The following is a 23,671-nucleotide window of genomic DNA, read 5'->3' on the forward strand; positions in this document are numbered from 1 at the left end:
GAAGATTGAATAACACACCTAAGGTGTTTTGCGGCTTCCAGGCTTTTGCTTCGTCAGCCATTACCTGGAAAGGAGCAAACAAAGCTGATGTTTGGTGCTCTTTAACCTCCTAAGTCTCCCGAGGCGAGGCTCTGCCCCCTCCACTTTCTGAACGTCTTTTCTTTCACACACATCCCCCTCCGAAGCCCCTCTCAAGAGCGGCCCTGTGAATGTTGGTCAAGTTCCTAACTTCCTTGACTCGGGAACCATGAATAACCACCTTCAGCCAAGTGTTACAGGGGGTTTCCACTGAATCCTGAGCGTGGAAAGTTCAGACGTGCGCCGTCCAAACATAGAAACCAACACGCCCCGCTCCGGCTGCGAAAGCGGGGGCGGCACCTGGACGCTCCCGGGCGCAGGCGCGAGGGCCCCGGGGCTCCGCCCCCTACTGCTCGAGCCAGCCAATGGGAGGGGGCGGCCGGGAGAGCGCGAGAGTTCAGACAGTCCCTCAGCCTCCCTGGACGGGAACGCGTGACGCCATCCAAGCGCGCCGGAAATGCGGAGGCCGCCGCGCGCCGCTTGCCTGCAGCGTAGGAAGCTGGCCTCGGAGCGGCCTGGGCTGTGAGGGGAAGGCCGCGCGGGGCAGCGGCGGTTGCTTCGACCACCTGAGGGCGACGCGATGGGAGACGAGATGGACGCTATGATCCCTGAGCGGGAGATGAAGGTCAGAGACTGGCCACGGCCCCCCTCCCTTCCTTAGTCCCGGCGTTGCCTGGGAGCCCGGCTGAACGGCGAAGCGCGGGTGCCGGCTGCCCCGCCTCCTGCTTGAATATTTGCCGCGTCCGGAGTTTTCACCTGCCTGTCCTGGGCGCTAGGATGGAGCCTAACCCCTCAACACCTGCCGGGGCTGGTCTTCCCGGGCTGGCCTCGTGTTACTCCGGCCACTTACAGGTGGCGGTCGGAGCCGTGATAATAAGCTGTTTATCGAGCGTTCACTGTGCGCTTCGCACCGAGTTGATCGTACAGCCACCGTGCGGAGTAGTTGTTAACATGGAGGAGCAAGTCCAAGTCGGGGAAGTGACTTTCCCACAGTCGCCTTTGACAAGGAGGCTGAAATCTAGGCGGAGGTTGTACATGTTCTTAGCACCCCCTCCTGTCCGCTCTCTCGGGACGACTTCCGGAAGGTGGTCCGGGCTCGGCCCCGGTCCGACGGAGCACTTGAGTGAATGGGAATAGAAGGGCTGTTTTGGTACCGGAGACGTGCCCAGGTCAGAAAACTACAGAGAGGGCCAGGTGACCCCAGTGATGGCTATCCACACCGGAGAGGGAGGAAGTCGCAGGAAGGTGGTAGGCGTTTGAAACCCGCAGTGTACAAAAGTGAAAGGCTGAGAAAGGCTGTCTTTGGCTCTTAACACGTTTGAAAATGAGAGCAAAAGGGAAAATTTGCATTCTTTTCTTCACCGAAACCTCAACTTAAAGATAAGTTTAGAATGAACTTATCTAAATGAACTTAGATAAGAAAACCTTTTACGAGTATAATACAGCTTAACGTAGCGACTGGTAAATTTATGGAGCTCTTTTTGCCAAGAAAGCAATAAAAATATATTTTTTAAAAAAAGTGGTGCACACCGGAAATTGTCTTTGAGTGCGGATAGGTAAATTCACCGGAGACTAGGGGAGTCGGGCATTGGCAGGAGACTGGGGGAGGCTCCCAGGCCCTGCGGTTCTAAGGGGCATGAAAGTGGGAGGAAGTGAAAACTTGACCTGGGTGGCGGCTGGAGGTGGCAGGGGTGATGGCGTCCAGGGAGGCGGTGTTGTGGGGTAAGGCTCCATGGTGGATGGGTCAGGCCACGCCTGGCCTCGGAGCCTGTGTTAAAGGTGTGGGCTTGTAGGTCTTGAGCACCAAGATTGACCATGCATGTCCTTTGGGGTTGTTGTTTTTTTTTGGTGGTGGCATTTGGTTTAGCACTTGATCCAGGTAAGTCATTCGTGGGATTTGGTTACCTTTCTGTGGCCATGGTTTCCTTATACGTTTGTTGGGTACTGCACTGGATAGTCCAGCTGACAGTGTAGTCAGGTGATGCTTCCAGTATTTCACAATTTATTAAGCACTACTCTGGGTCAGGAGTCAATACATACTACAAAATAGGACAAGACTGTAAATAATAATAGATAATGACACAGCTTGTGTGGAGGTTAAGACGATAAATAAGCTAGAAATTCAGCAAAGGAAACGTTTCGTGTGAGCTGGATTAGTCAAGGAAGGCTTCATGAAAGGATTTTTTAAAATTTATGTCGTTGGCTCTGTCAGGTGGCTCAGTTGGTTAGAGCGTCATCCATACACCAAACGGTTGCGGGTTTGATCCCCAATCAGGGCACATATGGGGGGCAACTAATCAGTGTTTCTCTCTCTCCCTTTCTCTCTCTAAAATCAATTTTAAAAAACATAATAAATTTATTTCATTGAATAAATATTAATAAACACTGTGCCAAGTACCACAGTATGTACAGGAAGCTTGAAAATGACTAAGCCACACAGTCCTTGGCCTCGGGGTAATACGTATTTTTGTTTTACTGGACTCGAGTCTACTGGATTATGACAGACATGATTTAATTTCCCATTTTCCCGGAATTGATCTCGTTTTGATGTCTCCGAACAGGATTTTCAGTTCAGAGCCCTGAAGAAGGTGAGGCTCTTTGACTCCCCTGAGGAGTTGCCCAGGGAACGCTCAAGTCTGCTTGCCGTGTCCAACAAGTACGGCCTGGTCTTTGCTGGTGGAGCCAGTGGGTTGCACATTTTTCCCACTAAAAATCTTCTTATTCAAAATAAACCTGGAGATGATCCCAATAAGATAGGTAAGTCATTTGCTTTGTGTTGCATAGTAGGGAGGAGTGTAGTGAAGTACTAATATAGCTGCCTTCCCAAGAGCCATTCTAATATTAAAGTGAAAACTGCTGTTAGTCCTCAGGTTGAGCCCAAGAATAAGTTCTAGGTTAGATGTTGGAAAACTGTCTGGCTCTCTTTGGTCCTTTGTTTTTCTCTCTTGATGATTGTTCCTCTGAGCTGAGTCGAGAACTTACCATTCTGCCCTGCATTTGTTTTTGCTCAGCTGAAGCGGGCTTCTGGCTCTCTCGGAGAAGGTTTGCTGCATGGCTTTTTAGTTGGCACAACAGTTCCCTCCAAACAAGTGGGAATGTGTACTATTGAGAGCATTGTTGCAAAAGTATGGGTACAGGTTGGCAATATTGTGACTTACAAGAAATAACTTTTTTTCTTAAGTTTCAAAATAATTTATATATATATTTGGTCTTCCTCCACAATTTCTGGCTTCCAGGTACCACAGCTCCTGGAATTTCCTAAGTGTTGGGGGGTGGGGGGAGGTTTATTATGTTAGTGACATGATTTTGGAAAGCACCTAAGGATGGGGGTTGGTTGCCAGTTAAACCAACCTTGTGATTAGAGGACTGGAACTTCTGGTATGGCCCCCTCCCGCTACCCCCTCCCCTGACCAGGCTGAATTAATCACCAACAGCCAGTGGTATGGTATCCTGCCGATGCCATGAAACCCTCGTAAAAACCCAGGAGGATGGTTTGGAGAGTTTCTGAGTTGGTGACCATGTGGAGATGCAGGGAGAGCTGCAAGCCTGGGGAGGGCATGGAGTTCCACGCCTTCCCATCGACCTTGCCTATGTCGCTCTCCCATCTGGCTGTTGCTGAGTTACATCCTTTTGTAATAGACCACTGATCTAGTCAGTAACATACGGTATTTCTCTGGGTTCTTTAACGATTTTAGCAAATTATTTAAACCCACAGAAGAGGTTCTGGAACCTCTGATTTATAGCCAGTTGGTCAGAGCGAAGGTAACAACCTGGACTTGTAGTTGGCATTCTGAGTTGGAGGGGGTTGCTGAAACCTTCAGTTTGTAGCCAGCTGGTCAGAAGCACAGAGGCACTGGGCCTGTGGCTAGGCTTGAAGTGTGTGTAGAGGGGGGGCAGTCTTGTAGGACTGAACTCTGAACCTGGAATCTGATACTGTTTCTGGGTAGATGATGTCAGAATTGAGTTGAATTCTCAGACACCTGAGAACTGTTTGTTAGTGTGGGGGCACCCCCCACCCCGGCACGGTAGAATGGGGTCCAGGAACCCAATTTAAGAACACTGTTTTCAACAAGGGCGACAGCCACAGTTCATTTCCCCAGGTTGTATAAAGAAGAATTCCTGGGATACTTCATGCATCATTACAAATCTGTAAGAAAGCTGAGATTTATCTGCGTGACTAGATACCAGGGCATGTGCGTGGGTTTATGAACATTCCATTTCCTGCTTTGTCTTTTTTTGTTTTTATAGTTGATAAAGTTCAAGGCTTGCTAGTTCCTATGAAATTCCCCATACATCACCTGGCCCTGAGCTGTGATAACCTCACACTGTCTGCGTGCATGATGTCCAGTGAATACGGTTCCATTATCGCCTTTTTTGATGTTCGCACATTCTCAAATGAGGTAAGCTACGGGCAGACTCCGGAGTTAAACTGGACCTAAGGTTTCTTGGTATTGAACTAGAGGTTCTTGGTTGACCCTTGAAGTCTTTTCTAGTTTAAATATGGATTTTTTAAAAGTCCTTAATTATAGAACCATAGGTGTTTGAGGTAGAAAGGACTTCAAGAAATTATTTCATAATAGCACCTGCCCCAAATTATTTCATACTTTGTTTACTTATGAGGCAGCGGAAGCCGCGGGGGCTCTAGGAGCTTTAGGCCACTTGCCCACGGCCATAGAGTTAATGGGTAATGTCGCAAGTAACACAGGCTGGGCTCTGGCCTCCTAGTGCAGTGTTCTTCCATTCCCAGCAGGGTAGTGATGGTGGCGGTCAACGGTAGTGAGTGCTTGTGCTGGCTGTGCCAGGCCCGTACTGGTGCTTTCCATGCCTTGTCCTTGTTGGTGCCTACCAGGGCCGGACACAGTAGTACTGCTGACTTCACTTTATCGATGGAGAAACAGCCCAGAGAGTTTAAGTAACTGTCCAAGGGCCCAATGCTGTTAAGAAGCAGAGCCCAGGTTTTAATCTAGTGTCTGCTCTTTTTCGATTATTTTGTATTCGTGTATCCCCTGCTGGGAGTCCCTCCAGTGTGCTGAAATAATTGATTGCCATTTTCAACGTTGTGTTGACATTGTAACAAAGCGGTTGTTGTATAGAGCTAATTATTTTTCATTATCGAGAAGCGCAAACTGTAATTGGAGAAAACTTACATATTCAAAAATTTTCTCCAACTTTTAAACATCCATGCATTTATTAATTTATTTTTGCTCTGGGCATTTGTTTTAAAAGGCCAAACAGCAGAAACGCCCATTTGCCTATCATAAGCTTTTGAAAGATGCAGGAGGCATGGTGATCGACATGAAGTGGAACCCCACTGTGCCCTCCATGGTGGCAGTGTGTCTGGCCGATGGCAGCATCGCTGTCCTACAAGTCACAGAAACAGTGAAAGTGTGCGCGACACTTCCTTCCACGGTAGCAGTAACGTCTGGTGGGTGATGAAGGCTTTCACTAACATGCAGTAATGCTGATGTTTTAAAGTTAATTGCTGGAATTGAAAGCAAATGCGTCTTTTGTTATATTTGTTATTATTTGGTAGAAGTGGAGACAGTATTCTTTATTTCCGCAGTTAATCTCCTTGAACCCAAACAGCCTCCATGATTTCACTTGAATGTGCTTGGGTTTTCCGGAGAAAGAGATGTTTTGGTACAGCTGGTTTAGAGCTGTGTTTTTGAGAGTAATTGCTTCTGGATCTGAAATAGTTGTACTATGAATGTCATTTGTACCTTTGGGGGGTGGGAGGAAAGCATCAGAAATATCAAATAGGAGCAAGACAATGATTTCTTGATGTTCGGAAACCTCTGCGGTCCCTTGCCTTATCTAAAGACTGCAGTTTTGTGTGCTTCCCAGCTTTCTGGGCAGTACTCCATTGAAAAAGCATTCTTATCAGTCCATTCGGTGGCCCAGCGATAAATCATAATTGTATCGCCATAGTGATTTTTCTTTGTCTTACTTTGCCGAGTAAGGGTGATCCTACAGTCTCCCATGGACTGGGAGAACAAGCGCGAGTGATTGTGTTGCTGTTCGGTACAGACCTCGCTGGTTTGCTGCGTTTTCTCCCATTTTAACTGGTGGCATTCTCTTTGCTCAGTGTGCTGGAGCCCCAAAGGAAAGCAGCTGGCCGTGGGGAAGCAGAACGGCACTGTGGTCCAGTACCTCCCTGTGAGTCTTGCCTGGGATTTCCAAACCGTCCTTACAGCTACCCCCTGGCTGGAGGGTGGTTTGGGGGTGTCTGGTGTTTTTCCTGTTGAAACGTTAACTGATGCTCATGGCAACATAGTCGTCAGTACACAGGTGAATGCAGGAAAGAGTGGATGTCCCTTCCCTCCCATCCAGGGTCCATCTCCCAGGCACCCTTTCTCTGCCCGGTCATAGCCTTCCCGACTTTTCCGGATGCTCATATAGATAGTCCATGTGCGTGCATTACTTCTGTTCTGCTTTTTAAATAAAACGTAATCATATTTACACAAAGTTCCCCAACTTTATATTCCCAATTCTCTCCCCAGAAACAGCTGCAGTGGGAAGGGGCAGGTGAAAGGCTATAGCTGTACTGCAGGAGCACTTGGGGGAAAGCACAGTGTTTGTCTTCTAGCGGAGCCCCTCTGAAAAGTTCCGTTTCTCTAACTGCAGGCAACAAAGACAGCGATGCTGTGTAGCCGCATGTGCACTGTCTCATCGTGTCCCTGCGGGTTTTCTGAGATACTGCTCACCATTGTTGGTTTGGGGATTATTTCACTTGACACTTTTTTCAAATCTCTTTCAGACTTTGCAGGAAAAAAAAGTCATTCCTTGTCCTCCGTTTTATGAGTCAGATCATCCTGTCAGAGGTAACTCATCTGCTTTTTTGGGGGCCGACCTTCAATAAGGTGCTGTCTGCACTCCGGCATTTAAATCACGTGCTCTACTACATGCCCACTGGGGAGCGTTGGTGCCTCCTCTCCGCACACTCTCCTCCTGTCAGTACGTGTCGCAGTAACCTGGTGGACACCTGTGTCTCATGGCAGATGGCTTAAATGGACCCTAATTTTTTACATTAGAATTGTTCATCATTTTCCCTGATAGAATCCACCAGGGGAAAAAGTACCACTTTGGGATGAATTTGGGCTTCGGATCAATGACATCTAGACCTTAAAGCTATAGTGGTTGGGTTTTTCATCCATAAGATGTAACTTGGTGACATGCAGAGCTTTCCAAACAAGGAGCTTTATTGGCGTGTGTCTCAGTTCTAGATGTGCTGTGGATCGGGACCTATGTCTTCACAATAGTGTATGCCGCTGCCGATGGGACCCTGGAGACGTCTCCGGATGTGGTGATGGCTCTGCTCCCGGTGCGTATGGGAGAGGGGTCTGTCCGTTGGGAGTTAGAGGAGCCCTGTAAGACAGTTTGAGGCTTAGAATTCAGTTTTCTTTTCTTACTTGTGATGGTGCAACTTCAGGTGCCCCGTTGGCCTGGGGACCAAAGTTACGTTACTGGTCCGGATGAGGATCAGCTCACCCGATGCGCAGCAAAGCCAAATACAGTGAACATGGGGTTTCCAATGGAGAAGCCAAAGCCGTTTTATTTGCCTGCAAGGAGACTGGGAAGCTATTGCTTAAGACCTGGACTCCCTGGTGGCTCTTAATGAAGGATTTTTAAAGGCAGAGGTTGAGGGGTAGAGGTTAGGGGGAGTAGAGTGCTGGCTGTGTGGGTTCTGACGGGAGGCCCGGGGAACTTGGCCATTTACGGCAAGACATGACAGAGGCTTCAGCACCGGGTCTTCTTGCATAGCCGCCCCCTCGCTTCTGGAAGGGTTCCGGTCTCCAAGGTCTGGTGTTCGGGTTCTGGTCCTTTGGTTCCATAAGGAGGGAGAAACTGGTTCCAGGTGCAGCCCGAGGTGGTGGTCTCTCCGCACTGTTTTGGCTGCGTGATTTGCGGTCTGGTCTGTCTTCTCCGAAAGGCGACTCAGTATCTTGTCAGAAACAGGACAGGACCATGTAGAGCTGGTTCTACAGCTACAGTATAGTTTCTGCTTCAAGCACACACTATTGTGATCATACTGAAAAAAACTATAAAACTTGCTTTTGTTTAAGCTGTGAACTGAGTCTGAGTAGATGTTAACTTGGTAAGACATTTTAGAAAAGCAAGAAAATAGCCAAGCTTTAAAATACTTTCACTTATTTATTCATCTGCCATGTATCCTGTCCCTGCAGTGTGCTGGGCGATGCTTTAAAGCTGCGATTCCAGCGTCCTTGCTCTTGTGGAGCTGACATTCTAGTGAGTGCGCCAGTCCGAAGATAAGCATGGCATCGGGGAAGGATAGGGTGGCGGAGGAAATAAAGCAGGCGAGTCAAGAGGCCAGTGCTGACCTGGTGCAGTGAGATGGGGTGGCTGAGGAGGGCCTCTGAGGAGGGGCCATTGGAGCAGAGAACCAAGTGAAATGAGGGAGGGAGTCATGTTGAAGAAAGAAAAGAACGCTAGTATCTACACAGTCTCACTAATTGCAATAGCATTGAAAAGAAGACTAATGAGGTTGGACTTATATTTCCAAATCATACTCACTTTAAAAGTCCTGAAAGACATTTGAAAATACAGAAATAAATGTTTAAATGCAATAAAAGTGAGAGTTAACACTTCCATTCTGTCTTGCAACCTTGCTTTAACTTAGTAGTAAGTTATAGGCAAATTTCTATGTCAAATGAGATGTGATTTGGCTTTAAACAGATTTATGTAGCTCTGTGTTGAACTTGGGTTCCTGATACAGTTGAATTTCTAAAATATGTTTACGGTTACACTCCGCCTAACTTACAGGTCTGTGTTCTCAGCACTGCATCGTGCGACGTCATCATAGAGTCTGCACTTTCCCAAACCCAGTGGTCCACCTCCTGCACGCCTCGGCTGTGCGGTGCAGCCCGTTGCTCTGTAGGGAGGGAAAATAGCCCTTCTGCCAAGCAGACATTTGGGGGGGCAGCTTCTGTTCCCCTACAGCTCCTAGGTTACCAACCTGTTTAGCATGTCATTGTACGGAACACTGTAGGCAGCTGTCACACAGTGTAAGTATTTGTGTCACCATCATGACGGCTAAGGTGTTCGGGCTACAGTGTCACTAGTCGATAGGAATTTTTCAGCTTTAGTGTAATCTTATTGGACCACCGTCATAACGTGTGGTCTGTTGTTGTTTGAAACATCGTTATGCAACTCATGAATGTATTAAATGTATTCCTTATTTCAAGGTATCATTAAGATTCCTATTTCCAGGGATAATATTAATACTAGCATGTACTTATTGAGGGCTCACTTTCCTTGTGCTGGGCTAAACTTTCTGTGTATCATTTCGTTTCACATTTACAACAGCCTTTGATGTCGCTTAGCAGTTATGTTGTATGTGTGAGAAACAAGCAGAGGTCGAGTAATCTGTCCGTGCTCGTCCTCCAGCCGGAAAGTGACGGGCAGTCTGAGTTCGGCTTGGTTGGCGCCATCCCTCCTGTTCCTTTATTACACGGCGCTGCCTTTATGTCGTGTCTGTACATTTGGACATAGGTTTTTGAGCAAATTTTCTCATAAAACGTAAATGGTTTTCTCATTTGAGAGCCATTCACTGTGTAGGACTAAGGGAAAGTCACACCTGAGAATTTTCTCATTCTGTTTGTTGTAGAAAAAAGATGAAAAGCACCCAGAGGTGTTCGTGAACTTCATGGAGCCCTGCTACGGCTGCTGCACGGAGCGGCAACACCACTACTACCTCAGTCACGTGGAGGAATGGTGAGCCGCCAACCAGGACGCCGTTCCCCGCCCCCCTCCCCCCCCCCCCCCCCCCCATTGCCCCCAGCTCTCACCGAGGCACTTCCTCGGCTCTGCAGTTGTTTCTGTAAGAGGAAAGTAGAGGCTGAGGGGCCATGAACATATTTGCAGCCGATGCTAGTTAATGCCTTTCTGGCTACTCCTCTAGTTTCCTAGCCTTGAATTTAGCTCAGATATGTGCTAATCTTAAAAATCCCCTTTTCTTAACAACTCAGTGACAATTTATGAAAATACTGATGTTCAAGGTGCATATTAGAAGTTGCCCTTGAGCCAGTGCGGCTCAGTGGATAGAGTGTCAGCCAGTGCACCAAAGGGTCTCAGGTTCAATACCCAGTAAAGGCCATGTATCTGGGTTGCAGGTTCAACCTTTGCCCCATACAGGGCGCATGCAGGAGGCAACCAATCGATGTTTCTCTCTCACACCCCCTTTCCTGCTCTCTCTAAAAATCAGTGGGGAAGAAGATCCTCAGGTGGGAATTAACAAATAAAGAAATAAGTAAGAGCTGCCCTTTGGGAGCAGACGCTCCCTTGGGTAGAGGGCTTGAAGCAAGGCTCCTGTTCCTCCCCCGGATTGCTCCGTCTGGAGGACTGCTCACTGGGGATTCCGACTAGATTCTGCGTGGCTCCCCCTTGTCTTAGGTCTGTAGGTAGTTGACCGAGTGTCCCGGGATTTGTCCTGTGAGCTAAGAGTTAAGATTTACATCTGAGAATCTCACCTTTCTTCAACCATAGAAAACGTGCTTTTCTCCTTGACACCTCCAGGCGATCCTCATAGACGTTTCCATGACTCGGGTTGGGTTAGACTCGTTGCTGTGTTTTAATGTCGTGGTCTTCTGGTTTTTTCTCTGAAGGGATTTAGTGCTGGCGGCATCTGCGGCTTCCACGGAAGTGAGCATCCTTGCTCGACAGAGCGACCAGGTAAAGTCCTCTCGTTTGTCACTTCGGGGGAAGCTTTTCTGAGAAAGGCGTCGGAGGGAATGAATCCTGCGGATAAGAATTAGATGAGGGCACATCCCTGTTAATGAGTCCCGGGTGAGAGCAAAGCTTTAATGACAAAGTGTCCTTGGATATTGCACTGGACAAACACGGGTGTCAGAACTAGTTCTTTGGAGCCATCAAAGCGCTCTGTTCTCTTAGGATCCGTCCGTGGTGTGTGGGTCAAACGCCCTATATGATCGACCTCCAACAGGAGTGGACCTGGGGGTGTGGGAGGGTTCTCCTGCCTCGTTCTGTTTTACCGGCTTTGTCTCCTTCCTATTGCCTGAACCTGCCCCTTCTAGTCAATGAAGTGTAACCCGTCCTTGATGAAGCAGGAGGACATGCAGGTCCTACCACACTGTCACCCCGAAGCTGAGCTGCCTGTGACAGGAGGGCCCGCCTTCCTCCTCATCCCCCCTGGCAGCAGGAGCTGGGCTGGTGGCGGCTTAGGCAGAGGCACCTCAGAGGCGGCGTGTTGAAGGGGAACTTCTTTTCAAACTCTGCCTTGAGCTTTAAGATGTTTTGTGCGTCCCCCACACACATACGTCTGGCTCTTCCCCCATCAGCATCTGTCCGTCGCTGGGTGGCAGGGCTCTTGCTGTAAGTGCGTGGTTGTCGGTGTCAAGGTGGGCCGCTTTGGAGTCAGAGGTAGGAGGTCAGTCCAGTTTACTCTTGGATTGACTTCAATAATGATTTCCTAATAGACAAATATTTTATGTATTCACACATTAAAAATACACCATTGTCTTTGCTTTTTATCAAAATAATTTGTGTACATGGAGCAGGGCTTATAAATGAAAAAATTGCCCTGCCTCTCCCCGTCTGGGTCCAGTTTGTTCTCTAGAGGGGACCATTTTTAACCTGTGAATTCTTCCTTCTAATGATTACCTCCTTATTCCTAAGTAATGACTTGCTTTCTCACGAGTTATTCATGATTAGTTTTAGACCTTCCTGGCTGTTACGGCAGATGAGGATTTAGCTCACATACAACTTTCAGATCTCCCTTTCTTCCTCTCAGTAGGGTTACAGCACCATTTTAGTTTCTTCTTTTGATTACCCTTGTAACTTGCATTTTTACCCTCATTTCTGATGCTGCCACCACACACTATACCCCTTGATCTTCCCCTTTGTGAGAGGAATATCTCAGCAGCCCCACCCTTGCCTTTCGCTCCCCTCCTTCCCCCTGCCTTCCGGCTGTTACTGTGTGTCTGTCTGTCACAGTACCACACTGTCACTGTGCTTTGTGTTCTGTAGTGATTAAGTCTTCATTTTGTCTACAGATTGTTTTTCAAAGTTGAACTCAGTTTTGTTTATATTGTTATGAATGCGAGTGTTACTCACGCCATAGCTAAGTCATGGAACGCGATACGTTCCCTTGTCTGGATAGCTTCTTGTTTTTCTCAGTTACTCATTGAACACGGTTCCCTTTGATTCGTGTTGCCAGTTTGGGTCAATGCTGAAAGTCAGACAAAATGTTAGTGATTTTTAAAAGTCAGAAATCGTTTGTTGGAAGGAACAGAGCCCACTCAAGCAAACGTAAGGAAAGGGGGAGTTTTTGGAAAGTCTTAGCGGTTTCTCAGAGGCAGGAGGATGGACCCCTGTGGGGAACTCACACCGGGAACTGAGAACTAAGGTTACCTTGTCTGTGTGCCAGTGAGCACAGCCTCTGCCCAGCTGTGTAGGTTTCCTACGCAAGGCTGCAGGAGGGTCAGCGGGGGTCCTGGTCGCAATCTCGGGCTCCAGGAGCAGGGGTGACTGGCAGAGTGCAGTGATGAGTTTACCCGGCAAGCTCAGGGTTCTGACTGGCTGGGGTGGGCAGTAGGCACTGTTTATGCCAGTGATGGTGAACCTATGACATGCGTGTCAGGTGACACGCGAACTCATTTTTTTGGTTGATTTTTCTTTGTTAAATGGCATATAAATATCAAAAACATAAATATTTGTTTTACTAGGGTTGCAAATATCAAACAATTTCTGTATGTGACACAGCACCAGAGTTAAGTTAGGGTGTTTCAAAATGCTGACACGCCGAGCTCAAAAGGTTCGCCATCACTGGTTTATGCACAAGGCAGGGACTTGGTGCCCCAGAAGCAGAGGGATGGTTGATTTGGAAAATTAACCTCTTGCTTCATGGGATAGTTGTGACTTTTAGACTCTCCAGAGTTCAGTCTCGGTCCACACCTGAGTCTACCCGTGTGAGTTGTCCTTTCTCTCATGTCTGCACATTGCTGGGGGGAGCCAGTGCCGAGCTCTGACCACCGTGCATTTTCTCTGCTTCTCCTTTTCAGATTAATTGGGAATCGTGGCTCCTAGAGGATTCTAGTCGAGCTGAACTGCCTGTGACAGACAAGAATGATGACTCCTTGCCCATGGGAGTGGCCATAGACTATACTAACCAGGTGGAAATTGCCATCAGTAAGTGTAGCCTGATGTCGCTCAGCACATCATTTCTGACACTGGTTAACATTTTTTTAAAAATATATTTTATTGATTTTTTACAGAGAGGAAGGGAGAGGGATAGAGAATTAGAAACATCGATGGGAGAGAAACATTGATCAGCTGCCTCCTGCACACCCCCTACTGGGGATGTGCCCGCAACCAAGGCACATGTCCTTGACCGGAATCGAACCTGGGACCCTTGAGTCCGCAGGCCGACGCTCTATCCACTGAGCCAAACCGATCAGGGCACACTGGTTAACATTTAAGTCCAGTTCTCCATGTTCCTGGCGGAGTGTGCTCTGCTGGGCACTGTGAACTGGTAGCACCTTGCTCCTGGAAGCACGTATGACAGCACTGAACTAATTGTCATGGACACTTATGGGAGAGACCGAGGCCGGACGCACTCGCATCTGTCTGTATCTTTACACTTTAGAACAAGGCGGAAGTCTGGTATACCCGGGGGTTTCCGTTTTGCTTCTCTGCCCATTCCAGTTCCCCAGTGACCTGCCCAGGGAGCAGTGCCCTAGGCCAGTTCTGTGTAGCAGCACTTGGTTTGAAGCCACGGATTAGCCTCTGAACTGGGCCTGAGTGTGTGCTCCATGTGCAGCTGCTCCCGGCTGGAGCTGGGCAGAGCTGCAGCCCCATGGACCGCGCAAGTGCAGCGAAGCCATATTCTTTGGTGCTTCAGTTAGAGAGGGTCGCTGTCCTGCACCACGTGGTTCCTCATCCTTTCCCGGGTCAGGCTCTTTGGTGTGATTAGCTCTTTTACTCCAATTCTCTTGAAGTCTGACTTGACAAAATCCATGCTTGTGATTCAGCTTGTGAGTATAGTTGGACTCACCTTTGTGTCCTACTCTGTTTTCTAAAGAGTCTAGTCCCATTTTTCTACCAAACCAGCCACTTCCTGGAGACTCCTGTTTTGGTCAGGGGAGCGCTGACCTTATCTCCCGACACCGGGGCCCTCGGGAAAACCCAGGGAGCTTTGGGAGAGTCCGAGCTGCTCCCAGACGGCTGGGCCTCAATGCGCGCCCAGCGGATGGTGGCTATCGATCAGGAGCCTCCATGCAGGCCTGGCGGGCGGGGGCCATCGATCAGGACCCTCCATGCAGGCCTGGCGGGCGGGGGCCATCGATCAGGACCCTCCATGCAGGCCTGGCGGGCGGGAGCCATCGATCAGGACCCTCCATGCAGGCCTGGCGGGCAGTGGCCATCGATCAGGACCCTCCATGCAGGCCTGGTGGGCAGTGGCCATCGATCAGGACCCTCCATGCAGGCCTGGCGGGCGGGGGCCATCGATCAGGACCCTCCATGCAGGCCTGGCGGGCGGTGGCCATCGATCAGGAGCCTCCATGCAGGCCTGGCGGGCGGTGGCCATCGATCAGGAGCCTCTATGCAGGCCTGGCGGGCGGGGGCCATCGATCAGGAGCCTCCATGCAGGCCTGGCGGGCGGTGGCCATCGATCAGGAGCCTCCATGCAGGCCTGGCGGGCGGGGGCCATCGATCAGGAGCCTCCATACAGGCCTGGCGGGCGGGGGCCATCGATCAGGAGCCTCCATGCAGGCCTGGCGGGCGGGGGCCATCGATCAGGAGCCTCCATACAGGCCTGGCGGGCGGGGGCCATCGATCAGGAGCCTCCATGCAGGCCTGGCGGGCGGGGGCCATCGATCAGGAGCCTCCATACAGGCCTGGCGGGCGGGGGCCATCGATCAGGAGCCTCCATGCAGGCCTGGCGGGCGGTGGCCATCGATCAGGAGCCTCCATGCAGGCCTGGCGGGCGGTGGCCATCGATCAGGAGCCTCCATGCAGGCCTGGCGGGCGGGGGCCATCGATCAGGAGCCTCCATACAGGCCTGGCGGGCGGGGGCCATCCGGCCAGGGCAGCGGCTCTGGGAAGGGTGGTTGGGAGAAAGCTGTTGAGACGTGGCCCGAGGGAGCCGCCTGGAGCCGCGGGCAGTCAGCCCCTTCTGGCCCAGGCAGTCCTTCCCTCTTTCTTCACTTTCGTTTCTTTTTGAACAGCTGACGAGAAGACTCTTCCCCCGGCCCCGGTTCTCCTGTTACTCTCGACAGACGGTGTGCTCTGTCCGTTTTACATGATCAACCAGAATCCCGGAGTGAGGTCCCTCATCAGGACACCGGAGCCGCTCCCATTGGAGGGAGAGCGCCAGCCCAGGTCGTCAGGTATGTCTCCCCTTCGGCCGGTACAGGGCTCTTCCCAAGGAGGGAAGCATGTGAGAATACAGTTCTCTCGGGACAGTCATTCTTACTGCATCGGGGACTCCGTTTTTCTTAGAATAAACATGCACACACTTGCCTTCCCTCACTCACGCGCTGTATTCTCCAACCTGTACTTCACTCAGAGGAAAAGGACGCTCGGCCAACGGGCCCATCAGATAGCTTACCAGCAATGCCCCATTGTGGGACTGTGCCCTATGTGGTCGGAACCTGAGGGCAGGTTTAATCATGGGGATTGCGTAAGTAAAGGATTGTGCATTCGTACACTGAGTGCCTTGTAACTATTGAGAATGATACGTATGGGAAGGAAAGAGTTAATGTGATATATCATAAAAAGCACTATGTACTATGAGAAAAATGTGTACATAAAAATACTTAAAAGATTGATTTTTAAAATAAAAACTGGTTATTTACATTTATTTTATTAGATTAAGTATATTTATTTTTTGTGAATTAGTTTCCCAGCGTTTGTCTATTAGAGTCTTAAATTTTTCAAATCTCAATCTGTATTCATTCTTGCTGCAGATTTTTTTAATTTACCTTTTAGTTATATAACTATCTTTTTATATAGTCAAATCTTAATCCTTTGTGGTTCTTTTTTAAAAAACATTTGTATTGATTTCAGAGAGGAAGGGAGAGGGAGGGAGAAATAGAAACATCAATGATGAGAGAGAATTCTTGATTAGCTGCCTCCTGCACACCCTCTACTTGGGATCGAGCCTGCAACCTGGACATGTGTCCTGACAGGAAATAAACCATGACCTCCTGGTTCATGGGTTGACGCTCAACCATTGAGCACACCAGCCAGGCCTTCTTGTCATTTCTGGATTTATTAAGTTAACCTCTCAGAGACTAAACTCGTTTTTGCCTCCTTGGAGATACAGTATATGTGCTTTTGTGTGTATCTTTATTCACCTGAACTTGCTTTCAGTGACTTACAGGCAGAGATGTGAATTGCAAGCTTTCCTGATTGGGATGCAATGTTGCCGGATGACTTGCTTTTCTCGTTGAGAAGTGTGCTTTTCTGTATTACTCAGCTGGGCATCCATGAAGTGCTGTCAGTCAGTCTAACGTCTTCCCCGTTTCCTTTTCCTTCAAAGCTCTGCCATCTTCTAGGGAACGATTGCTGTGGAACGTGAACCAGCAACTCCATCTCCCGTGTCTCTTTCTCCTTCATGCAGCAGGACCTTCATTTCGGGCTTCCTTCTGCCACAAACCCTTTCCGCTGGCCTTCTGTTATGTGGCCCTCTGCCGTATGGTGTTGACTCGTCCCTTCCTTCCCCCATTTCTTCATCGCAGGAAGTATTCCCACGACCCCAACCTCGCCCGTCCCGCAGAAACCCGAGGCTTCAGCAGCTGCAGCTCCTGCCTCCGTTCCACCTTCCCTGCCGGCTGCTCCCACCGCCACCTTCTCTCTGCCCTCTGCTGTGGGGGCCTCTGCCGCGTTCTCCTTCGGTTCTTCGTCCTTGAAATCATCTGGGCCTGTTGCTGGGGAGCCCCCTCCGTACCCCAGTGGTTCTGACACTTCAAAAGCAGCAGTGGGCTCCGGTGCAGCCACCTTTTCGTTCGCTCCTCCTCAAGCCCCCCTGGCGCCCACGCCCGCGGCCTCTCCCATGGCGCCCGCAGCTGCTTCGTTCTCCTTTGGCTCATCGGGTTTTAAGCCTCCCTTGGAAAGCACACCGATGCCAAGTGCGTCCACTCCCGGCATTGGGTTGAAGCCCTCCTTCCCACCCTCGGCCTCCGCTGTCAAGCTCAACCTTGGCGAAAAGTAAGTGGCACTTGGGTTTGATCTTTCCGTAGGGTAGGAGCGGGCACCCGTGTTGTTCACCGAAACAGCTGCTGTGAGTGCAGTTACTCAGTGATTTTCTGTGGGGTTTTTTTGTTTTTCATTTTTTTCCAAAGTAATACTAGCAAATGACAAAAATCCAAATAACATAAAAGGTTTGCATTTCATTCGTGTCCAGAAGGGTTTCTTAGATGATGATGATGATGATGATGATTAGAGCTTTATATTTAAATAGTTTTTTGCTTTTTCAGGTTTCAAATGTAGGTGATATCCCTTATTTAAAAAATGTAGCCACACAAAGTATATATCCTGTAGGGGAAGTGAATCTCTTGTCCACCCTTGAGACTCTGCACTGTTTTCTATGTGGCACCAGTGACCGTGTGAAATTGTATTCACATCGATGACTCCTGCTTGGCAGCCCCGTGGCTTCTCGTTGCTCCGAGTACAGCCCAAACTTCGTAACTTGGTATCCCAGTCCCCTCCAGATCTGGATCGACCAGCTCACTCATCTCACTTTTTACTTCTTTATCTGCTTGTGGTGGTCTCCCCGCTAGACTGTAAGCCTCCTGAACGAAGTGATTCCTTAGACCTCATAGCCCTTCCCAAGACAGCCTCCGGAGTAAACACTACCAGCACTCCCGCACTCATCCGGACTCTCTCGTGGCTGTGGAGGTGTTGTCACCACTGCCACCGTTGTCATTGCCGATGTCGAATGGTCACACAGTCACTTCATTCTCATAGTTGCCTAGTGTTCCATTTTGTGGCTGCATGTTAATTACTGTCCCATCATCGAATGCTGGATGTTGGATTGTTTACAGACGTGTGCTCTTTAGGTGAAACTTAACCTGACCTTCCCCATGGACTGAACGTCCCAGAGGGTGACCTGCCTCCCTCTTCCGCTCTCCCTCCTCACAGGCTGTGATCGCCCACAACGAGCTCTCAGTAATGTTGGCAAAAAGAGGTTACTGAACTCTCCTAAGCATAACTGAGTCCCACCCTTTTGCCCTACTCAGCTTGGTAGAATAGAAAATATTTCATATCATGATAGACTTAGTTTCGTTTTCCTGTTAAGTATTTATTTGATATTTTTACTGACTAACTCATTCCTAAGTAAGCAGAAGATCAGATCAATGTTTCTTGCAGCTTTCACCTTTTATAAAAAGTGGCTAAACATTTACATTTCTTGAAGGCTAAACAGTATGGATGGTAGGTTATCCTTTGATGACTTTGCCCATGAGCAGCACGGAAGTCTTCAGCGGGCTGTTCTGATGCTTTCGGGCTGCCGTTCTCAGGTTCACTGCTGTGGCTGCCTCTGCTCCTCACAGCTCACCGAGCACACCCCCGATGCTGCCCTTCTCCGCCTCCAAGCCAGCTTCTTCCGGTCCTCTCAGCCACCCCACGCCCCTCTCAGCATCATCCAGCTCCGTGTCAGCCAAGTCCTCAGCCTCCTCCTCAGCATCAGGTAGGGTTTAAATACACTGCTTTAGAGCTCCATCCGAATTCTCTGATTAGCATCTCTCAGTAGTTAAGCCCAGCTAAGGTAGTTGGACTTGGTTATTTTTTCGTGCCTCCTGTATCTCACACTGACGTGCTGTGACACACACTCTGCTCTCCGCCTTGGGAGGCTTCGCAGTGGCCTCAGGGCTGCCACGCCTTCTCTGACACTCCTCCTGTGCACTTGACACTTGATGATGCGAGTTGTTGTCCAGCCTTTATCTTCCCTGGGAGCCTGCCCCCTGTGAAGGGCCAGAACAGAACAATTCTTTAAGCCTCAGTGGTTGTCACACTATTGCCTCTAGTGGCTGTCTTGAATTTTCATACTCAGCCCTACTGTGAGCAGATTTATTAAGTAAAGATCATCGTGGAAATAATTATTATAGCCAGTTTCAATTGAAGTGCATTATGAAACTCCAAGAGCAAATTATCTTTTTTTTCCTATCAAACCTGCAGACATGTTGCAAAAGTTATATAATGAACTAGGAGCCCAGTGCGTGATTCGAAATCGCGAGGCGCTGCCCACCCTCAAGTTGCCGGTCTGGCCCTGACTCCTTCCCCAGGCCCCCAGCAGCCATGACTGTTGCCGGTCCAGCCCTGCCTCCCTCTCCAGCCCTTGAAGCAGCCGTGGCCGCTGCTGATCAGGCCCTCTCCCAGCGCAGGCGCGCGCGCGGAGGCCCCTGCTGCCCCGCCCCCAACGCTGCTCGTCCAACCTCCTGTCCAATCAACCCGTTATGACATCCCTGTTAATTAGCTTATTTCTCTTATTTTATATATATAGATACTATATCCTTCACCAAAATTCAACACTTGCTAACATTGTGCACCATTTGTTTTAATACATTTTTTCCTAAAACTTTTGAGAGTTAATTACAACATGAAATACTTCACATCTAAGTACTTCAGTATCTCTACTAAAAACAAGGGCACACAATCCATTGTCACTGCAGGAAATTTAACAATAATCTACCACCCATATGCACATTTCCACAGTTATCCCCATAATGGTTTTTATGGGGTCTCCCCCTTTAAGCCAGGAGCCCGTCAGTGATCACAATATATCCCAACTGGGTGTCAGTCTGTCTCATACATTTGCCGCTTTTTGTCTTCACAGCACTGACCTTTTGGAAGAGGTCAGGCCAGTAGGTTTGTGGGCGGTCCCTCACTTTGGACCTAGCTGTCCTGCATGATGAGGTTCAGGTTAAGCGTTTTGAGCAGTAACACCACATAGGTGACGTGCATCACACCGCATGCTTGGTTTGTCCTGACACAGGGATGTTCTTTGGTCCATTGCTTAAGGTGGTGTTTGCCAGACCTGTCTCAGTTTTTACTTGGTTATTGTCATGAATGCCAGCAGTAATACCTAGCCAGACATTTAGGTAACCATTTGGTGTTTGTGTGATGGGAATAGTTTTATTTCGGTAAATATCAAGCAGGCATTGAGCTGTGAAATGCCTGAAATCATCTCTTTACCTGCTGCTCAGGAGAAAGGGCTGTGTTGCGGGGTTTGCCAGTCACCTCATGCCGGGACTTTTCATGAGATTCTGAAGGCATCGTGTAAGACCCAAAAGTTCAGAAGCCTCGCTGTAGTCTTTTCACGTCTCTTTATGGTTTGGGAGAGAAACCTGGAATCTTAGTGCACATTTACTTTCTCCCTTTCTGCTGCTCACCACCCAGATCTGCCCCACCCTGTGCCATTATTTACTTCTTAAAGTTTGGGGGGAGGGCCCTAGTTTATTGGCTCTCGGTCCCAGTTGCACACTGGACTCATGGGGGATCCATCCCCTAGGAGTGTAATCAGACTCTCTGGAGTGACACTTGGGGTTTTGGCATGTTTGTATTTTTATTTTTAGTATTTTATTTTTATCCTCACCTGAGGACATGCTGAGAGAGAGGGAGGGAGAGTGGAGGAGAGAGAGAAAAAAATCAGTGTGAGGGAGAAACATCAGTTGCTTGCCTTCTGCACACTCTCCAACTGCAGCAAACTCGTAACCCAGATATGTACCCTGACTGGGAATTGAACTGCCAGCCTTTCGGTGCACACTCAGGCCAGATGGTGTGTTTGTTTTCTTTTAAAAGTTTCCCTGATTGCCCTGACCAGTTTGGCTCAGTGGATAGAGCGTTGGCCTGTGGACTGAAGGGTCCCAGGTTCGATTCCAGTCAAGGGCATGTACCTTGGTTGCGGGCACATCCCCAGTAGGGAGTGTGCAGGAAGCAGCTGAATTGATGTTTCTCTCTCATCGATGTGTCTAACTCTCTATCCCTCTCTGTAAAAAATCAATAAAATATATTTTAAAAAATAAAAGTTCCCCTGATGATTCTAATGCGCAGCGGGTGAGCCGTGTGTTAGAGCAGTGGTTCTCAACCTGTGGGTCGCGACCCCTTTGGAAGTCGAATGACCCTTTCATAGGGGTCACCTAAGACCATCGGAAAACACATATATAATTACATATTGTTTTTGTGATTAATCACTATGCTTTAATGATGTTCAATTTGTAACAATGAAAATACATCCTGCATATCAGATATTCACATTACGATTCATAACAGTAGCAAAATTACAGTTATGAAGTAGCAACGAAAATAATTTTATGGTTGGGGGTCACCACAACACGAGGAACTGTATTAAAGGGTCGCGGCATTAGGAAGGTTGAGAACCACTGTGTTAGAGGCTTCCAGGAGGGTCCGACGACCCTGTGAGTTCTTACAAGGTGATGGGGATCATTGGTCTCATCTGATGGTTTAAACTGTCCTCAGTTCCCTGAGGGCCAGCTGACTGGCCTGGGCCTGCCCACAAGTTCTCCTGCCTGTTCTCAGAGACACCCTAGTTTTACCTGCTTTATGAAAGAATTCCCGCAGCTAAAAATGGAATGCGTGCTTTTTAGTTATCTTGGAACCAGGACTAACACAGCTGTGGCCATCACTCCACAGTGATGACAAAGATCATAAAAGGGGCCAGGGACAATGCGAGGCTTTACTATTGTTTGAGGAAGGGGCACTTGAGATGGGAGCAGTAGCGGGAGTAAATGCTGCCTGTTTTAACGGACTTCTTGTTCTGGCAGGGCGATCTGCTCATGGCGGCCCAGGCCCAGTGTCCGCCCTGGGGCAGAAATCACCCAGGATAACCGCTCCAGTGGCCAAGGCGGGCTCTCCCCAGGTACTTGAACCTCACTCCCAGTCCTCTGCCTGTTCATTTACTGCCCCTGCAGACATGTTTATAAAATGGGTTTTTGTGTTTTAGAATTTACACTTTTGCAATAGTTCTTAGGACTGTGTGGTGGGAAATATGTGAGTTTTGAGTATTTGTAAAGTGTTCTCTGTGCTCACATTACAAATGTATCTCAGCTCTAGAGTCTTTCCGCCCTTTCCTCTGCTGGGTCCTGAGCTTACACAGGAACTGATGCTCTCAGTTTGTTGTAGTCTCTTGTCTGAAAATACCGTGGCATCTGATTTTTCTCTTATTCTCAAAGTAATCAAGAAATCTATCCAGTTCCCCTTTTCCTCACCATCTCGGTTGATTTTACTTATTTAACTTTTATTGACATATTGTATACATAGGGAAAAAAGTACTCATGCGAGACACACACGCCTGAGTGAATTGTCACCAGCTGGATACACCTGGGTAACCAACACTCAGATTGAGGAAGGGAACGGGACCAGGACCCCAGAATGCCCCTCGTCTGTGCCCTTCCAGTTGCTACCTTGCCAAAGGGGCTCAGCTGTCGTAATTTCTGACAGCACAGCTTAGCTTAGCCTGTCTGTACCTTCTATAAACGGAATCGCACGGCATGTATTCTTGTATCTTGCTCTTTTGCTCATCATTATGTTGGTGAGGTTTATCCATATCATATGGGGTGGCTGTCCTACATGTGTTCATTCCATCTCAGTGGGCATGCCAGCAGCTCCCAGGTCTGAGTTACTGTGCCCAGTGTTGCAGTGACCTTGCTAGGTGATGTTACTCAACGTATGCATTTCTGTTGAGTAAATGCCCATGTGGAATTGCTGGTCCTAGATCAGCCGTGGGCAAACTACGGCCCGCGGGCTGGATCCGGCCCGTTTGAAATGAATAAAACTAAAAAAAAAAAAAAAAAAAGACCGTACCCTTTTATGTAATGATGTTTACTTTGAATTTATATGAGTTCACACAAACACTCCATCCATGCTTTTGTTCCGGCCCTCCGGTCCAGTTTAAGAACCCATTGTGGCCCTCGAGTCAAAAAGTTTGCCCACCCCTGCCCTAGATGGTGCCTTTATTCCTCGCAATTCCCAGGCGTGTGTGCGCGTTCAGCTGTTCCACGTCTTCACCAATCTTGGTATTTTTCATTGTTTATTGTTGGTGTATTTTGTGGTTTCAACTTGTATTTCCCTGATGACCAGTAAAATTGAGTTTTTCCATATGATTATTGGTCATGTGACCACGTTTTTTTACTCATTTTCCTATTGAGTTTTCTGTCTTTTTCTTAGTGATTTGTAAGAGTTAGTTCCACATACATATATGCACATAGGCACACACACATATAATGTAACTACTTTCTTAGGATGTGAATTGCCTTTTCATTCTATTTATGATTTCTTTTGATGACTGCAAATTCTTAATTTTAATATAGTTTCATATATCAATTTTTATTCTATTCTTTCTGTGTTCTATTTTAAGAAATCATTTCCTATTCCAAGGTAGAAAGATATTTTCCTTTTTACTTTTAAATTACAGTTTATTTTCAGTATTATTTTGTGTTAGTTTTAGGTGTACAGCATCGTGGTTAGACAGTCATACACTTTAAAAAGTGTTCCCCTCCTATGTTTATCTAAAATCTTTATTATCTTTTCATATTTAGATCTACAGTCTGTCATCTCAGTTTATTTTTATAGTATAACTTAAAGATGATTTTATGTC

At 48.3% G+C, this 23,671-nt stretch overlaps 1 protein-coding gene across 2 annotated transcripts in view; it reads left to right on the plus strand.

Moving 5' to 3' along the window:
• The first annotated feature begins 531 nt into the window (after positions 1-531).
• The window catches only part of NUP214 (nucleoporin 214), an 84,379-nt gene continuing 61,239 nt past the window's right edge, over positions 532-23,671 (plus strand). For both annotated transcript variants that reach the window (XM_059658344.1, XM_059658345.1), the window contains exons 1-14: positions 532-703; positions 2,640-2,835; positions 4,327-4,478; positions 5,305-5,503; positions 6,164-6,234; positions 6,836-6,899; positions 7,296-7,399; positions 9,704-9,810; positions 10,701-10,767; positions 13,116-13,242; positions 15,282-15,443; positions 16,797-17,265; positions 18,576-18,745; positions 21,840-21,934. In XM_059658344.1, coding sequence (XP_059514327.1) covers positions 659-703; positions 2,640-2,835; positions 4,327-4,478; positions 5,305-5,503; positions 6,164-6,234; positions 6,836-6,899; positions 7,296-7,399; positions 9,704-9,810; positions 10,701-10,767; positions 13,116-13,242; positions 15,282-15,443; positions 16,797-17,265; positions 18,576-18,745; positions 21,840-21,934 — 2,028 coding nt within the window. In that variant the 5' untranslated portion in view covers positions 532-658. The remainder of the gene's footprint in view (positions 704-2,639; positions 2,836-4,326; positions 4,479-5,304; positions 5,504-6,163; positions 6,235-6,835; positions 6,900-7,295; positions 7,400-9,703; positions 9,811-10,700; positions 10,768-13,115; positions 13,243-15,281; positions 15,444-16,796; positions 17,266-18,575; positions 18,746-21,839; positions 21,935-23,671) is intronic.

The sequence above is a fragment of the Myotis daubentonii genome, chromosome 11 (assembly GCF_963259705.1).
Source record: "Myotis daubentonii chromosome 11, mMyoDau2.1, whole genome shotgun sequence".
NCBI lineage: Eukaryota > Metazoa > Chordata > Mammalia > Chiroptera > Vespertilionidae > Myotis > Myotis daubentonii.